The sequence below is a fragment of the Labeo rohita genome, chromosome 23 (genome assembly GCF_022985175.1).
Source record: "Labeo rohita strain BAU-BD-2019 chromosome 23, IGBB_LRoh.1.0, whole genome shotgun sequence".
NCBI classification, from domain to species: domain Eukaryota; kingdom Metazoa; phylum Chordata; class Actinopteri; order Cypriniformes; family Cyprinidae; genus Labeo; species Labeo rohita.
The window spans coordinates 21,276,820-21,296,576 of record NC_066891.1 but is presented as its reverse complement, the minus strand read 5'-3'; the positions used below and the strand labels follow the sequence as shown (position 1 = coordinate 21,296,576).

General features: G+C 35.3%; 1 protein-coding gene across 2 annotated transcripts in view; it reads left to right on the top strand.

Moving 5' to 3' along the window:
• plagl2 (pleiomorphic adenoma gene-like 2) overlaps positions 1-19,757 on the top strand; it is a 70,963-nt gene that overhangs the window by 44,676 nt on the left and 6,530 nt on the right. For both annotated transcript variants that reach the window (XM_051095927.1, XM_051095926.1), the window contains exons 2-3: positions 17,539-17,615; positions 17,760-18,184. In XM_051095927.1, the coding sequence (XP_050951884.1) occupies positions 17,877-18,184 (308 nt within the window). In that variant the 5' untranslated portion in view covers positions 17,539-17,615; positions 17,760-17,876. The remainder of the gene's footprint in view (positions 1-17,538; positions 17,616-17,759; positions 18,185-19,757) is intronic.

Genomic DNA, 19,757 nt, shown 5'->3' with positions numbered 1-19,757 from the left:
TCCAGTTTTCAATGTCACATGATACTTCAGAAATGTTTCTGCTGATTTGCTGCTCAAGAAGCCTTTTGTATTATTATTAATGTTGAAAACAGTTGTGCTGAATAATATTTGTGATAAATTTTAAAACTACATAGACTATTTTAAACTAGATTTGAATAATAAAATAAAATAAAATTATGACAGCACACCATAAAAGTTAGTATTGTATAGACATATTAGAAACATTATTATTATTATTATTATTATTATTATTATTATTATTATTATTATTACTACTATAATAAAGAAAGTAAGAATATATACATATAAAACAAGAATATAAAACAATAATAATAACAAAACAATTCTAGTAATATTTATAATTCTATTAATAATAACAATAATTTGATATTTCTGTATAGTAATAATAATGATAGTAATAAGTATAATATTATTATAAGTATATTATTATTATTATTATTAGTAGTAGTAGTAGTAGTAGTATAAAAATAATAATTACAATTATTTTAACTTTCTTTAGAGTAATAATAATGATAGTAATAATAATAATAATAATGACAATAATGACAATCATTATTATAACAATAAATTGAACTTTCTTTATAGTAGTAGTAATGATGATGATGACCATCATCATAATCATAATAATAATTATTATTATTATTATTATTATTATATTCAAATTTTTGTTGTTGTTATTATATTACTACTATTACTATTAAGAATGTTCAAATTTTATTAAATCTTATTTATTATTATACTTGTTGTTGTTACTATTATTATTATTACTATAAAGAAAATAAAGAATTGTTGTTGTTGTTGTTGTTGTTATTATTGTTATTATTGTTATTATTATTATTATTATTATTATTATTATTACTACTACTACTACTATAAAGTTCAAATTATTATTATTACTATGATTATTATTATTATTATTATTATTATTATTAATATAAAGTTCAAATTATTGTTCTTCTTCTTATTATTATTATTATTATTATTATTATTATACTTATTATAATTATTGTTATTACTATTATTATCATTCTTATAAAGAACGTTCAAATTCTTCTTCTTCTTCTTCTTCTTCTTCTTCTTCTTCTTCTTCTTCTTCTTCTTCTTATTATTATTATTATTATTATTATTATTATTATTATTATTATTACTAATAAAGTTCAAGTTGTTGTTGTTATTACTATTATTATCATTCTTATAAAGAACGTTCTTCTTCTTCTTCTTCTTCTTCTTCTTCTTCTTCTTCTTCTTCTTATTATTATTATTATTATTATTACTAGAAATAAAGTTCAAGTTGTTGTTGTTATTATATTGTATTATTATTATTATTATTATTATTATTATTATTATTATTATTATTACTATAAAGGTCAAATAACAGTGTTTATTTGAATTTTTTTCTTTTTTAAAATGTAACTTATAAATGCCTTTACTGTCATTTTTGAGCAATTTAATGAATCCTCGCTGAATAGAAGAATCGATTTCTTTACCCCAGACTTTTTTATTATTTTATTTTATTTTATTTGGTTTGGTTTTGTGTTATTTTTAAGACACTAAAAATATATATTTGGGAAACAAAATGATTAAAGGGTCTGTTCACATTTTTGTTATTGGTACAGTTTTACCAAGAAATAAGAGGTAGCTCATCTCAAGCATTTGGAACAAATATGCAATGGAAAAAAAATGTTTAAACAAAAATATAGTTTTAATAAAAAAAATATGCAAAATACCAGTTCTCAGTTTACCCACCCAAGTTAATTCTGGACTACGTCTGTACAAGTAATTTTAGGAAGCGCATGAGTAAGAATGTTGAACGGATGACAGAGTGAAAGAATAAAAGACTGATTGAGATATAAAGCAGAGACATTAAAGCGCTCTAATAGAGAGAAATGTTTGAGGGATGCGGTAGGGAGTGGAGAGAGTGCGGGAGAGCGAGGAAAAGAGTTGGCACGTTGCCTTCTGGCAGGATGCCTGCTGCTCTGGAGCTCTGTGTCACCACCAGGACTCCCTGCCAGAAGGGGTTTCCCCTGACTCACCTCAACACACACACACACACATACACCATTCACAGTCACATCAACATCAACCCACAATGTGAACCCCACAGCTACCGAAATATCTTAAAGCTCTTATCTATCTGCACCCTGCTCTGGCTCTCTGTCCTCAAATCACCTGCTTATTTACATTTATGTGGAAACCAAAAAGCCTCAGTATCTCATCATAAACTTGTGTTTTCAGCTTTCATGAGGGGAATCCCTAAGGAAATCAGAAAGGCATCTGGCAGCGGTGTCTTGAACTCCACGCATGCCTTTTCCTGTTATCCGGCGCTTGTAGCTTCTGATAGCCGAAATCAGACTTAAAGCAAAACACCCTTTCGACTAAACATCGACGTGTTTGCTCTGTCATTGTTCGGCCGCAAATTAGATCAGGGAGGGAACCCGTTTTAATTGGCCTTTGTTTTTGTGAAGCCTGTTAATTTTCTTTTCCCTCCTTTTCTCTCAGGCGTCGTTAAGTGGGGTCCGTGTGTTGGCCAGATGTCTTCGTGCTACAAGTATATTGAGAGCTTTTTTTCGCAGTGAAGAAAGGATGAATGAAAGGGGACGCGGATAGTGCCGTTTGCTCTGTGGCGTTTGTGCACCGAGGGGTCAACGGTTATAAAATCAATGGAGCGGAAACGTTTCTTGCTGACTTTTTAGATTTACACAGGCGTTTTTGAATGTGGTGTTTGTTCTGAATTACAAAACGGATAGTTGCAGTCGTGCTAAAGTACACAATATGCTAACAGCTTTGATGCTAAATCACCTCGGCACCCATGAAGCCAATTATTAACCTTGTTTAACTCATTTTGGGGTCATTTTTCCTCAAACAACATTTTGATTACATTTTTAATATATTTTTAGATATGCAGTAACTAACATTAAGGCACCCAAGGCTGTTAATATATTACTCAAGTATTGTTAATATTGTCACTCAGTGGCATAAAGTCTAACAAAGCTGTTTAATCATGACTGTATTCACAATAGAACATGAACTTGAATGCAATATTGCTTAAAGGGATAGTTCACCTAAAAATGAAAATTCTGTAATTACTCGCCCTCATGTCGTTCCAAACCCGTAAGACCTTCATTCATCTTCAGAACACAAATTAAGATTTTTTTTGATGAAATCCAACAACTTTCTGACTCTGCATAGACATTAACGCAACTGATTTAAGGCCCAGAAAGGTAATAAGGACATCACTAAAATAGTCCATGTCCACAAGGCTACAAGAATACTTTTTGTGCACAAAGAAAATAAAAAAAAAAGATGACTTTATTTAACAATTTCTTCTCTTTCGTATCAGTCTTCAACGTGTGCGAGTAAGTGACAGCTGAATTTATATTTTGGGTGAACTATCCCTTTAAATGTTGCAGTTGTGCCTGTATTTATACACTGTCATGTATACTTTAGAAAGGTGTTCTGCTGTGACTTTATGTATCTGTTCTGTCATGTTGCTGGGAGAGACTTTCATTGGAGCGTTTGTGGATGGCGTGATTAATCGTTTTTTGGCAATCCCACCTCAGTAGAACTTTAATCTGTTTATTTTTCTTTAAACCCACATATGTGCCCACGTTAACCACAGGAATGGCACGTGAAGGGAGAGGGAGGGAGAGAAAGCGAGATAGCTGTGCTGTGTGTTTTTGTTAGCATCATACAGTAGACGGAGGAGCTGTTATGGCACCTTTGTGTTTGTTTGTTAGTCACAGGCAAATTAACTATTGTTATTTTTGAGCTGAAAGTTGAGCTGTAAATTTTCATTATTGCTAACACTTTCTTCCTCAGGTTTGTTAGTAAAATGTGGTCTGATTTTCGGTTTCATTTTTTATACTTGTAAGTCATCACCCATGATATCCAGATTTCATCGTATGACTTAAGGTATAGTTCACCCAAAAATGAAAGTTAACCCATGATTTACTCACCTTTTAGCCATTCTAGATGTGTATAACTTTATTCTTTCAGGCGAATACAATTGGAGTTATATTAATAAATGTCCTGGCTCTTCCGAGCTTTGTAATGGCAGTGAATGGGTGTTGAGATTTTGAAGGGCATCCGTCCATCATAAAAAGTACTCCACACGGCTCCAGGGGGTTAATGAAGGCCTTCTGAAGTTAATCGATGTGTTTAAGAAACATAGCCATATTTAAAACTTTATAAACTGTAATCTCTAGCTTCTGCTATCTGATGTACGTGTGCTCATGAGAGAGTTGCGTTCCATTGTAGGACGTAGGCGAACGCGGAAGTGACAAACATGGGCGCGCAGAGAAGAGAGCAAAACAAAACACCGGTCACAAATTAGAAGTACAAAACAAGGATTTGTAAAGACAAATGTTGGAGGATTTTGATATAAGCCAACAGGAGACTGCACTCTAAAAAATGCTGGGTTATTTTTTGGTAACACTTTATTTTGATAGTCCACTTTAGGCATTCTGCTAACAGTAAGTAACTTTGCAACTGCATGTAAACTAGTCATTAGATTATTAGTAGACTGTCTGCTTAATATCTTCTAAAACACTTCTAAACTTTGCATGAATATGTCAACTTATTTTACTAACCCTAAACCTAACCTAACAGTCTGCTCTGAGAGTTAATAGACATGTAGTTGCAAATTAATGAGAATTAGTTGACATGAAGTTGCAAAGTTACTTATAGTTAGTAGAATGTCTAAAGTGGAAATAAAGTGTAACCTATTTTTTTTAACCCAAATGCTGGGTTCAGCCTGTTGGGTCATTTTATTGGGTTGTTTTTAAATTTTTACCCAGGTTCTGGGTTATTTTTTAACCAAAATGCTGGGTTCCACTTGTTGGGTCATTTTATTGGGTTATTTTTAATTTTTTTTTTTTACCCAGGTGCTGGGTAGTTTTTCTGTAACTAAGCTGCTGGGTCATTTCTATCGCTGGGTTATTTTTTTGTACCCAACTGCTGGGTTGAGCCTATCTCTAACGAAACAACCCAGCTGCTGAGTTACAGTCAAAGCGCAGGGTTTTTGTGTACTCTACAGGATAGAGTGGTCCTCAGTGCTGCCGATTTGCCGCATTTCTTCAGCGAAATAAAGTTTTGTGTATATTTTATTTTATTTATGAAGTCTTTACTGTGCTGTAAATTGTATTATTTTACACAACACAACATAAGGATAAGATCTGTCAGCTGCGTCAGCAACGGTCACTTCACATGATGGAAACGCCTTTTGACTTGCATAAAATAAATTGATTTTATAGTACTTGTTATAGTACTTAGTTTAATTTAACTTGAAAATAAATATTTTTTTGAAGTCAGTACTGTTTGTTTATGAGCAAGTTTTGAAGTCAGTCACGGCATCTTTCAGCTATGAGTGAAACGCAAGGCCGCAGTCCGAAGTTCGCAGTTACCCCAGTGAACATAGCCCTTCAGACTTCGGTACGAGAATTAGCGCTATTTCGGTAAAAAGCGATTACAGAGAACGGGTGAATACATTAAAATTAAAATACTGCTTTTAAAAGTTACATTTTTATGTCTAAAATGCTTGTTAAACGAGTTTAAATGTATGTAATATTGTAAACTATGCTGTATTCACCCAAATAAATTCAATTTGTCTTGTACTTGTCCATGTGTTCTTGATTAATAATAAATGTTCATCTTTTGGTTATTGCTGTTGCCTCTAGTAATTCTGTGTGTGTTTTTTATAAGTTCCAGTCCATTTTAAGCCAGCAATATAATAATTGTTAAACAATAGTTGACTTAAATAAAACAACCGAGCATGTGTTCTGTCCAATATTTACCCAGCGCTGGGTAAATATTGGACAGAACACATGCTGGGTCATTTTGACCTGGATGGTGGGGTTAAATGTTTGTACCCAACATGCTGGGTTGCTTTATTTAAGTCAACTATTGTTTAAAAATTATTTTAAAATTATTATATTGCTAGGTTACAAAAGGGCTGGGGAAAAAAATGACACACAGAATTACAGAGGCAACAGCAATAAACAAAAGATGAACATTATTAAGCAAGAACACCCATGGACAAAAATCTAAGACAAATTCAATTTATTTGGGTGAATACAGCATAGTTTACAACATTACATACATTTAAAGTCGTTTAACAAGCAGTTTTTAAAATAAATAATGTAGCATTTAAAAGTAGCATTTTAATGTAAGTGTATTCAACTGTTCTCTGTAATCACATTTTACTGAAATAGTCCTAATTCTTGTGCTGGTATGTCGACAAAATCTAAGCCGATGATGGGCTGCTGTTCGCTGGGGCAACTATGAACCTCAGACTGCCGCCTTGCATTTCACTCAAGTTTCATGCCGTGACTGACTCCATAACCTGCCCATAAACAAACAGTACTGAGATTAGAGGACATATTTTAACATCAAATTAAATAAAATTCAGTATTATAATGAATAAAATCAATTAATGTTATACAAGGCAAAAGGCATTTCAATGACGCGAAACAATGGCCCGATCAAGTGAGCCATCATCTGCAAACACTTCGTCAAGCCAGTTACCGCCTGGATTTAAATGCTCATGTATTTTTGGAATTACGGCACAAATGCGTGGCACAGGCAAAAAGCTGAGAAAGATGCTTTTTGGAAGCTTTATGTATCACAACACCTTAATTCCACAAACAGACGTGCATTGGGCTACTTTAACATTGTTGCCGCGGGTTGTTTTTCATGTCTGTGGTTTGAAGTGACCCCAATAACCTGACCAGGGGAACCCCGCCAAAAATGACCACAGTGAAACGACCACTGCTAATGCAGCTGACTGACGTCTTGTCCCTGTATGTTGCGTTGCATAAAATAGTATAATTTACAGCACTTTATAAATTAAACAAAATGTATACAAACATTTATTTCCCTAAAGAAGTGCACCAAATCAGCATTCGGCAGTGCTGAGAACTGCTCTGTCCTGTAGAGGATGCAAAAAGGCCGTGCTCTGACTGCAACTCAGCAGCTGGGTTGTTTCGTCGGAGACAGGCTCAACCCAATGGTTGTGTAGAAAAAATAAACCAACATTAAAAATGACCCAAGCAGCTTAGTTACAGAAAAACTACCCAGCACCTGGATAATAATATTAAAAACAACCCAATAAAATGACCCAACAGGCAGAACCCAGCATTTTTAAAGTGTAGAAAATTACAGCTTATAAAGTTTTAAATATAGATATTTTTCTTAAACACATAGATTCACTTCAGAAGGCCTTTATGAACCCCCTGAAGCTGTGTGAAGTACTTTTTATGATGGATTGATTCACTTTATTGGACTTATTTGGACTATATTTTATTTGGACTTATATGGACTATATTTTATTAATATAGCTCTGATTGTATTCGTCTGAAAGAAGGAAGTCATATACACCTAGGATGGCTTGAGGGTGTGAGTAAATCATGGGGTACTTTTAATTTTTGGGTGAAACAGAAAAACAGTAAACAGCAGCATTAATAGTGTAGTAGTACAGTATTAATTAAAAACTGCATCTGGAATAGTGTTGCCAAGTCTGGGCTACTTTTGCCACGGGCTGAAGGGACCCCAGTAGCGTAGTATTTATCCCTTGGAATGCTTATTTTACCTGAGGGACCCCACCAAAAATGTGTATTTTACCCCGCTGGAACACGATTGGGTTACTTTGGGGCTAGTTTTGAGTAGCAATTCGGTGGGTTTTGTTGTGAAAACCTGGCAACCCTGATGTGGAAGTACCACACCCATGAGCAAAGTCTGTGGCAGCCAAGCAGCTGCCATTGCAATGAAAGTAAATGCTAATGGATAGCTTTCACCATGTGTTTAAAAACAACTAGGGATAGAAATTAATATGCATATTAGAAATGCATATCAAGATTTGAGAGCTACGACTTTAAAGCTATCCCTCCTGAAAAAAAAAAACAGTAGACTCCTTCACAAAATTTGTAATGGTCTTACTGGTTATAATGGGACTTGCTTTAACGAAAACTGTAATGGACCCTGTTGGTCACCTTCACCTTCTATTGGTGGCTTGTTAAAATCAATAAATGCTAATGGAATATGTTCCAAAACACTACAGAAAACCATTTTTAAAATGTTTTTAGTGGTTAAACGTTGATGGTTTGTAATGGTATTTGTAGTGGAAACCATTAGAATTTTCTGTTATGGTTCTATTGTTTTTTTCAGCAGAAATCATGTAACTGCAAAAGACTTGAACTATAGTGCATACATGTTGCTATAGTCATCCACTTGTCACTGTGAGATTCTTTTGAAGAATCAACAGTGCACTTTACCACTTCCCTTAGCGATTGTGAAGAATGCCACGCACCAATCAAATCTTTTCTAATGAGACAAACACAAGGCAGATGAGGTGAGCTGGCCTGCTGTAACGGTCAACCACAGCGGGGCTAAGTATAGCTGCGTTTCCCTGTGTTTGTGCCCAGGCTGGTGGATGTGTTTAATGTGGAGGGGGGGCGGAGACGGTGCAGATTGTGGCCACATCCCGTGCTGGTAGCCAGGGCCAGTGCAGTGTAACTGTTGAGGGTTTGGCAGAGCTTTACCTCTGTGTCAGTAGGGTGGGAAGGGAGAGCAGCTTTCCGCTCTTCACGACCCCGCTAAGATCTCTGTACAGTCCAAACGGACACCGTTTGAGGAAGTGAAACCTGTCCGTCACAGCGAGCGCCGTGCGGGAGGGGTGAAAGGAGCGTGACCAGAATGTCAAACAGCTACGAGTGTTTGAAAAAAGTGCACTCAAAAATAAGCAAGTGTTGATTTGTAACTACGTATCCGACTGACTCGGACAAAGTGCGCATTGTGGTTTCTCACCAGCCCTCAGGTTAAAAGTTGTCTTTGTTTGTGTTTAAGCCCCTGAACGTGAAGATAACACACACACACACTCACTCACACACACACATACTCTCTGTCCCCCGCAGGTCTCATATCTGGCATCTCCTGTTGCAGTTGCTCCCCCTTCCTCTGCCTGTCATCCCTTGTCAATGTGGTCAGTAAAGCATGACTAGCCATCCTCCCCTCTGGAGTCTGTGTGACTATCACTGACCGAGAGCTCCTCCTTCCTTCACTCCGTCCCTCTCTTTCTTTTTTTTTCTCTCTCTTCTCTCTTTCTCTCCTTCCTCTTTCCTTCCTCTCTTAAATTCTTTTCTCTCACTCGCTCTCTGTGCCATCTGTTGCTTTGCTTAACTACCACACTCTCGTAATCTCACTCGTCTCCCTCTCTCAAACACGGCTGTTGTCACTTTAGCTCAGTATGGTGAACTCACAGGCTATTTTTGGTAACTGAACTTCTTTTTTTCCGGAACACGTTGAGAGTCGTGTGCCTCTGTGTTAATAAAACCCTCACAGACGTGAGACTCGTGAGGACTGAGACTTGGGTTCACATAGTCCGGTCTGTTTAATAAGTAAATGTCTCAATTTCTGTGGTTTTTATTGGTTTCTTGGGACTTATTCATCTTTGATTTCAATCATAAGTGAAACTAACATAGTCTGCATGTCAAATGGAATATGACTTTTGGTTTGTGATTTGAGCGAGTAGATTCTGTTTATTTGAGTCCAGGACAGGTGAAGTTTGTTTATGTGTGCAGATCAAATCAAATCATCTTTCTTGTTTGTAAGTCCCTCCCACCTGGTGGAAGTTCACCAGAAGTGCACTCACTGACCTTCTGATGGGCTCTCTGATTGGCTGGATGTTTTGCAAACATTTGCATTTTTAAAAGTCACTCCATGACAGGAGTAGGCAGTACTAATTTCAGCTGAAATCATCTTCGTGTGTAGTGTAGTTTCATAAACCTCCAAGAAAAGGCTTTGAAGTTCATTCTGCCTCAAGTCTTTCAACACTTGATATGAGATATTTAAGATTTTATGTACTCAATATTCTTTCTATTTCTCTCAGTATTAAAACGTATTTTGCTGGAGTCAATATTATATCTGTTTCTATTTAAATAAAATATTTGTAATACTGCAATAAGTGTCATACAGTAGTCTTAATAGCTCTAAGTTTAACAAAAAGAGTTACAGAAAACGATTCTGCTATGGTAAACATGTTGTAAGTGTTACTCTTATTAATAGTTGAAAAAAATTGTTGAAAATAGTTATGCCAACTTTACTCTGTATAAAGTTTAAACGTAATGAGAAAATAGCACTGAATAAATTCAGTCTATTTATGCTAGTATAAATGACCAGGTACTTATATTTTGCACTAAAGTTTTGGTTTTTTTAAATTACTGCAGTATTGTGTTTAGTGCTTTGAATGTTTAAACAAAGGTCTAAATTTGCTACATGAGTGGTAAAAAATGATGAAAAAATAGAAAGCAAATGAATTAAGATTTAAAAATTATTCTTCTTTTTTTCCCTCGTGCTATTTTAAAAGTCATCTTAAGATTTTTAGTCACTTTAGGCCATAATAAATTTGTATTTCAAAGTTGATTATAATATTTAAAACGATAGTATAAGCATATCCACTTTTTTTAAGTACTGTGTTCTAACATTGACATTAATCTTTTGATACAGTGCACTTATTGTGTGCATGGATTTTTTAGTGTACTGAGATTTATTTGTCATTTCTGTATTTACTTGTTAGTTGATTAAAAAAATGAACTTATTATTCACGCATTTTTCTTACATTTTTAAATATACTCTTATATTGCAGTAATTTCACATTCAATCTTCAAATGAATGTAGAAACAACATAAAGACAGTATATTTTTAATATTTGTTAAATATCATTTTTTATGACTGAAGGTGAGTATCTCTGATGCCAATATTACTGATGTCTCTAGGTTTTTTCCCTAATATTTAACCATTGAAGCCATTCAACATTACAGTACAATTGAGAGCCATCAATTTTAACATTTATTAGACTTTAAAAAATAACTTCTAATTTAAGTGAGCTTAAAACAATCTTCACATAAACCCATTATTTACCTGTGCCCTTCAGCAAGAATACAGAAATTGAATAAAGTTATCAAACACTAAATTCTAAATTAAATACAGATGAATTCTTAAAGCTACAAAAGTTATTGGTTTCCTCTGTTTTCTTTTGTTCTTTGATTAATAGACATCACAGCAGCGGGGTTATTAGATTATTTGGCTGCTATTACTTTAAGAGCTGCCGCTGCTGAACGTGACGTGAATCTGACACGCTGCTCATAGTTTCATTGTCCTTTAATATAAAATGATAAAAGCCACAGCTTACGTGTGGGTGCAGTTGAACAGTATAACGGCTGACAGAACAGGTAAATTAGTTTTTACTGACATATGGCCTGACAACATCTCATCTGGCCACCATTCACTGTTGTTCTACTAAAGCTGCCTCGTCACCTGTACTGTTTCCACACTTGTTTGACTACATTCTTAAGACTAAAGGTGCTTTACGATGCCATAGAAGAACCTTTTTTTTTGTCTAAATGGTTCCATAAAGGTTCTTTGTGGCAAAAGAAGGTTCTTCAGATAAAAAGGTAAGAAAGAGATGGTTCTTTAAAGAACCTTTGACTGAATGGTTCCTTGTGGAACCAAAAAATTTTAAAGCCCCTTTATTTTTAAGAGTGTAGCACCTGGTGCTGAGGTGAAGTTGGAGTGGACGCCTGAAAAGTCTCCCAGTTGATGTAGTCGTAAAGACATTCTACGACTAAACTTTTTCGCAAGACGCAAAATACCCATAAGTACATACCACTGCAGTTTCCAACAGAAATGAACACTAGAGGCAGTAAAACAGTGAGCACTTGTAATCGTTTTCGTACAGTTATGATTACAGCTCCATATGTTTCGCTTTCCGGATATAACAAGCTTGCTCGGTAGCTCAGCAGGCATGGAATTGGACTTAGGATGTGAAATTTTTTTGGGTACAAATTCAATAAAAAACAGGATTCACGATGAAAGAGCTGAAAGATGAGTGATCGAAAAACAAGCTAAAACGGCATGCTTGCGATCGGTGTTGGGGGTAACGCAATCAGATTACTTTTTTCAAGTAACTAGTACAGTAACGCCAGTTACTTTTTTCCCATTTATTGATTGAAAGCTTTTCTGTTCCCATGTTGAGAGAAATCGTGAGTAAGATGTAAAATGTGAACATTCATTCATCTTACAAAAAACAGACTCAGTATTCCTCAAAATGAATAAAAACAGTGAAATGCAACTCAGATTATGACTCAAACTTATAATAATTAAATGTTAATAATACAAATATCTTTTTTTGCATTTAATCCTATTTTATTAACCAGACTCTTTGCTGCTGACCTTCGATGGTCCAATTCAACCATACTAATAAGCAAAAATTACTCAAGAAAAACTAACATTTGTTCTTTTTTTTTTTTTTTGTATTGCTGAAAAGTGTTGAACCTTGTTCTTCTGCATTCTACTGTACAGACGTGAATTTACTTTGCCTTCAGCCTTAGGCTTTTGGTGTAAAAGGGATTTTACATTTGACAAAAATAGAACTTTTTATATTTAAAACAAACAAGCAAGTCCTGTCCAGATTGAAAAAGTAACACAAAAGTAATGTAACACATTACTTTCCATAAAAAGTAACTAAGTAACATAATTAGTTACTTTTTTAGGGAGTAACGCAAAATTGCAGTGCATTACTTTTAAAAGTAACTTTCCCCAACATTGCTTACGATTGTGTTTTTACATCACATTTGCTTTTGTTTATACTGTCGGTTTAGGTGTAGTGCAGATGATACGTTATTTTAAAACATCACGGAGCACTAGAGTTACAGCGGCACTTTTCAAGTCAGAACTGTACCATGTGTACATTTGTCTGTTCCAGGGAAAAAAACAAACGCTTTTTTAGTGCCATTCAGTGGGCATTTCACATTGAATATGTCACGAAACGCACATGGTGTATTTCGCGTATTTTGCGTCTTGCGAAAAAGTTCCCACAGGTGTGCTTTCATCATGAGATCAGGTTGCCATAACCTTACCTGTATCTCACCACAATAGCAGCAAGTGTTGTGCAATACAGCTTGAACACAATAATGACATTGTACATAAAACTGTACGTAAATACAGAATTTTTTATTTAATTTCTGTGGCGATTTCTGTGGGTGCAGATTTTTTATGTATTTGTCTATGAGCACTGTAACAGTGTAATTGATCAGATTTTGGCCCACTGCCTGTATTTGACTGTCTCTGTGACCTTGAATTAGCTGTTCTCTCACTCTTTGCTTTTGGACAGAAGGGGTTAAACCTGCACACAGGAGGCAGCATGGTGTACACGGTGACCTCTGACCCCTGGGCCAGAGGAATGTGAAAACCCTTTAATCTCAAAACAAAACCTTAGACACACTCACGCAGCCAATATGGATGGCCGGTTCCCCCCTCTGTGGCTGCATTCAGTGAGCGTGAGTTTGTGTGGCCTACAGAGAGGATGGTCATATATAAACCACCCACCCCCACTAACTAATGTGTCAAACTCAAATGAAGTGCTCAAATACTGTTTGGATCACCTGGATACACTTGTACGCAGAAATGTTGGTCACGTTTTAACGGGTAGATTTGTTGGGAATAGGTTGGATGTAGTGTCAGAATTATTTGTTTGCGTGTGCATACAGCATGTGTGACGGATGGGATGTATGCATGTGGAATGTTTGCGGTCGAGAAGCATGACAATGGCGCAGGGCTCCCTGGAGCAGTTGAATGGAGTAGTGTCACCCCTGCACCCTCCCCGCTGTGTGACGACTGCAGCAGCGCCACACAGCTGTCACTTCCTCTTATCCACATACATATGGATAAACATACTCCTTTAAAGTCAACATGATTTGTCATATACACTGCCATTTCAATTTTGTGTGTCTCTTATGCTCAGCAAGGCTGCATTTTTTTGATTAAAAATACAGTATAAATTGTGAAATTAATTCCAGAGCTGATTTTTCAGCATCATTACACTTCAGTGTAATGATCCTTAAGAAATCATTCTAATATGCTGATTTGCTGATCAGGAAGAATTTCTTGTTATCATTGCTCAAAACAGTTGTGCTGCTTAATATTTTTGTTGAAACCATGATGCTTTTCTTTTCAGGGTTCCTTGATGTTGAAATTTCAAAAGAATAGCTTTTATTTTAAATACATTTTTAAAATTAAACAAATAATTATGTGGGCCATTCTACAGAATTGGTGCAACTACTGTTCCACAACCAAAAAACACATTTAAAACACACAATCATATTTTAAATATTAGTAAGCTTAATTTATTTAAAATCCTCATTTATTGGGTACTTTCAATTGCGAGGTGGCTGTCCCGAACCCTAACCCTTACATTTCAACTTATGAAAATGTTTTTAAAAATATCTTTTTTGATTCTTTTAAAGAGTGAAGCTCAATTTTCCTTTTTTTTCTTTGTAAATTAGAAAACTTTGTCTCTACCGAAACCATGTATGTTTTAGTCCATTGGCTGAGACTGATTTTAACTACACCACTACATTTATGATCAGGAACTATTTATGTGTCACTCTGTCTCATAGCTACATGGTGAGTAGATAGGTCCTATCATTTTAAGGTAAATGTGTTTAAAAAGTCTAAAAAAATCTGTGTGTAACTTTAAAGAATGTCACTACTGAACACTACTGAATTTTTTGGGAGTTATTCCATAACATTTAGTTTTTATATTAGTTTTTACAGCGTCCAACTGTACAGGAACTGTAGTAGCTAACCATGTGCTGATTAGCATCTTTGAGCTATGTTTAAAAGTATCTAAAATTGTCACTACTGAAACATTTGGTGACATCTTTGTTTGTTTCCGAAACGGTCACGACCAAAACGTATCATCATTGCTTTGGTAGAGACAGCAGGGAACACATAATCCTCATATTTGGGGAAAATAAACAAATATTGGTACAGTTATGCCATTTTTTTTTTTTTTTTTTTTTTTTTTGGATTTACCAAAACACTACCAAATATTACAGTCACTACCGAACATGTGTAGTTGTATACTGAATGACCAACTAAGATATTATGATAGTGTTTGGTTCAATGTATATTCAAACTAATGAATCCTTAACTTTGAAATCAGTATGATCAACTTTTTGCCTTTTACAAAGAAAAATTGTATTCAAAATACAACAAATCTCATAAAGTACACTTGAAATATTGTTAAAATGTAATTGTTATTGATTTACCTCTTAATTTTATTTTAATAAAATAGCAAATATATAATATATATTTACAATGTTTACAATGTAGATGTAAGGAAAATCTTAAAGGGTCAATATAATCCTTCTTATTAAAGTATATATTACTGTTTCAGTAGTGACAAATGTGGGGAGAGAACAAATATTCCAACATTTTCTGAAAATACAATATGAGAATTAACTTCAGTTAACTACTAGAAATGTGTACCTTGTATATTATATAATTTACATACATACAGTTTTTTTTGTTTTGTTTTTTTTTTTTTGAAAAAATACATTTTCATAAAGATTTTTCCACTTTTTCCACAGGTTAGTACATCCTTGCTCAATAAAAGTATTTGTTGTTGACCTCAACAAATGAATTAACAAATAAATACTCTGCAGTTTATTGTTTGGTTATGAAGTCCAATGTGTAACAGGAGTAACCTGTGTGTGTTTGTAAATGTGTACATTTTAGACTCGTGACTCTGTGTTGTTTTTGCCACATTAGAAACTGTGTGGTCAGCAGGGAACTTTAACCAAAATGTACATTGACTAGAGGTTAACTCATGAGAAATTGAGAGATCAAGAAAGTTCATGCATAACACTCCATACTAATGATCATTTAAATGATCAGTACTTAAAGGAATAGTTCACCCAAAAATGAAAATTCTGTCATTAATTACTCACCCTCTTGTTGTACCAAACCCGTAAGACCTTCGTTCATCTTCAGAAGACAAATTAAGATATTTGTGATCAAATCCGAGAGCTTTCTGACCCTACGTAGTCACGTTCAAGGCACAGAAAGGTAGTAAGGACATCATCAAAATAGTCCATATGACATCAGTGGTTCAAGCATGCTGTATGAGTTTGGCCCTGTGTACAAAACATTGTCTCAAATGTGCCCACATTCATCAATGTGATTATAATTCATTGACCAGAATTTCTCTGATTTCATCACTATAAATAGGCCTATTACATTACAGTAAACGGCATGTTGAGTTAACATATAAATCATACAGACAGATGTTGATGTTTTGTGTAAAAGAAGCCTTGATTTTGGGGAATCTTTGGGGATTTCTCATATGTAAAAGAATGTTTGCAGTTAATTACTGTAATTCATTTTAATGAAAAGTGTCTGCCTAAAAATGCATAACTATCAAAAGATCATACTGACATTTTTAAAATATCCAATATATCTAGATAATTTGTACATCGACTTTTTTTTAAATGATTCCAGGTTATTTTTTAAAACCTATAGTGTTTATATTTATCATACCTGTAATTAAAAATGAATTATTTTAATTACTGGAATGATAGAAATTAACACTTTTATTTAGCAAGGATGCTTTAAATTTATCGAAAGTGATGATAAAGACATTTATGTTACAAAAGATTTCTTAATTTTAGATTAATGCAGTTCCTCTGAACTTTATGCTAATCAAATCTAAAAAAAAATATATACTCAGCTGTTTTTAACATAATAATAATAATAATAATAATAATAATAATAATAATAAATGTTTTCTGAGCAGCAAATCAGAATATTAGAATGGTTTCTGAAGGATCATGTGACTGGAGTAATTGTGCTAAAAAATCAGCTTTGAAATCACAGGAATAAATTACATTTTAAAATATATTCAAATAGAAAATTTTAATTATTTTAAATAGTAAAAATATTTCAACATTTTACTGTTTTTGCTGCGTTTTAGATCAAATAAATGCAAAAAAACAAAAAAAATCTTACTGTTCAAAAACTTTTGACTACTAGTGTACATCAATTAATAATATTAATAAAATCAAGGTTTATAAACCATGATAAAAGTAGTAGTAGTAGTAGTAGTTGTTATTTTACCTAGGTGTAATATCATGCGATTCTTGTGCCATGGGGTTTTACTGAAGTATACATTTTTCTGTGTAACAGGTAGTGCTATTTAAGGGCTAATTTATTTGCCATTCCTAGAGGCAGCTTTGTGTCTGTGTTTGCTTTAGGATTACAGGAGCCTTACATGCTTTCATAACACTGGAGTACATGTACACACATGCATGACAGAACATGTATAGACACACAAAGCTTACTTTGTGCAATTCAATTGTTGATGTGGTATAGCAAGAGAATTACCAACTGCTTCCCCGTTTATTAACAGTTCTGCACATTACTGCCCTCTAGCTAGCGTAGTGACACACTAAAGGTGTTTCCGAATGGTTACAGTATGCCCTATTCATGTAAATATTATAAATTATTATTTGATTTATTAACATGTTTGTAATATACAAATATTGCTTGTTGTTAGTTCTTAATGCAAATAATGGTAAAAAAAAAAAAAAAAAACTTTTAAATACTTGAAAAAAAACCTGAAATCAAATATTTAAAGAGAAACAATAATCAATGATGTATGTCTTGTTTCTTCTCTTTTTATGAAAGGGTGAAGATAATGATGAGCACTATCGTCATCTACTCAGCCCCAGTCATGGCAGGTGGGACTGGATGAGAGCGTGAAGGTAAATGGAAAAAGACAGAAAAAGCACTTACATTTCTTTTGAGAGACAAGTTTTCAGCACATGCAAAAAGGATAAGAGCTGTGTGTAAAAAAAAAAAACATAAATTGACATGCTGCGCCTTATTTATGCTTATTTGTTGTACAGATAGCGGACAATTTAGGAGCCTGCATCCCCTCGAACATCGCCGCGATATCGAACCAGAGCCTGGAAGGCAGGGCAGCCACGGCCGAGTTTCAATGGCAACGGCACCCTAGGGCTGCCATGGCAGCAGCTGCCGCCGATGCCCCACACCGTATTGCCACACTGACGCTGGAGGACGAGGAACGACGAGGCGCCACCAAAGTGATTGGAGGTCCCGCTGCAGGGAGGACGGAAAGAGAGACCGAAAACGAGAAAGAGAGGGAGAGGGGAGGGAGAGGCAGTGGGAACGAGTGTTTGGTGTGCGGTGCCATCTTCAGCTCACAGGACAAGCTCCGGCTCCACGCGTTCTGTCACACAGGAGAGAAACCTTTCCACTGTTCCCAGCCCCATTGCCCTAAGGCTTTCAGCTCCAAATATAAGCTCTTTAGGTGAGTGCTACTTGCTTTTAAAGGCCACAGTATATTTCGAGTGTAATAGAAGAATGAATTGTCCGTGGTTCGAAACACCTCGCTAACGTGAACTTTGCGGAAAACTTTCCAATGGAGGGATATTTCACCCAAAAATGAAAATTCTGTCATTAATTACTCACCCTCATGTCGTTTCAAACCCGTAAGACCTTCGTTCATCTTTGGAACACAGATTAATTAATATTTCATCAATTAATATTTTTGATGAACTCTGAGATCTGACCCTGCAACTATTACGTTTAAGGCCCAAAAAGGTAGTAAGGACATCGTTAAAATAGTCCATGTGACATCTATGGTTCAAATTTAATGTTGTGAAGCTATGAGAATATTTTTTTGTGCACAGGGAAAACAAAAATAACGACTAAAACAATTTCTTCTCTTCTGTGTCAGTCTTCGACGTGCGTGCGTTCATAGAGGGACACCGTCCTGCAAAGTTTAAGACAAACCCTTATTAAACACATCTAAGCTAATCAAAGTCTTGAGAATTACTAGAAACTTCCAGGCAGGTGTGTTGAAGGTAAACTCTGCAGGACATCTGTCTTCCAGCCACGGGACTGGACACCACTGATTTGTCCAACCCAGCTACTGGATGACCAACTTTCTGCGGAGTTTAGCTTCAACCTTATTTAAACACACCTGTACCATCTTATCAAGGTCTTACTAGGTATACTTGAAACTTCCAGGCAGGTGTGTTGAGGCAAGTTGGAGCTAAACTCTGTAGGACACCAGCCCTCTGGGATCAACTTTGGTGACCCCTGCTGTAAGACCTTCGTTCATCTTCGGAACACAAATTAAGATATTTTTGATGAAATCTGAGAGCTTTCTGACCCTGCATAGACAGCAACACAACTACCACCTTTTAGGGCCAGAAAGATAGTAAGGACATTGTTAAAAAAGTCCACGTGACATCTGTGGTTCAAATTGAATGTTGTGAAGCTATGAGAATACTTTTGTGCACAAGGAACACAAAAATAATGATTTTATTCGACAGTTTCATCTCTTCTGTGTCAACGCACGTGCGTTCTAAGAGTGCCACTGTTCTGCAAAGTTTAGCCCAATTCTTAATTAAATACATCTGAACAAGCGAATCAAAGTCTTGAGGATTATTACAAACTTTCAGGCAAGTGTGTTGGAGGTAAACTCTGCAGGACATTTGTCCTCCAACCACAAGATTTGACACCACTGATATGTCCAACCCAGGTACTGGATGACCAACTTTCTGCAGAGTTTAGCTCCAGCCTTAATTAAACACATCTGTACCATCTAATTAAGGTCTTAAGGATTGTAGCAGGTGTTGTAGCAGGTTGGAGCTTAACCAGCGGTGCGTTCCAAATGGGATATATCGCCCTCCGAAGGGCACTTCGGAGTGAAAACAATCATGGCTGCCATATTGAAGGGTCATGCTTAAAACCTGCCACTTCAAAGGGCCCTTCGGAATGAAGGATTTCAAGGGGTACAACTGATGGACACCAGGCTCCCATGATCCTTTGCGCAGGGAAGTTGTTTGGCGTCACACTCTGCTTTCCATTTGGAA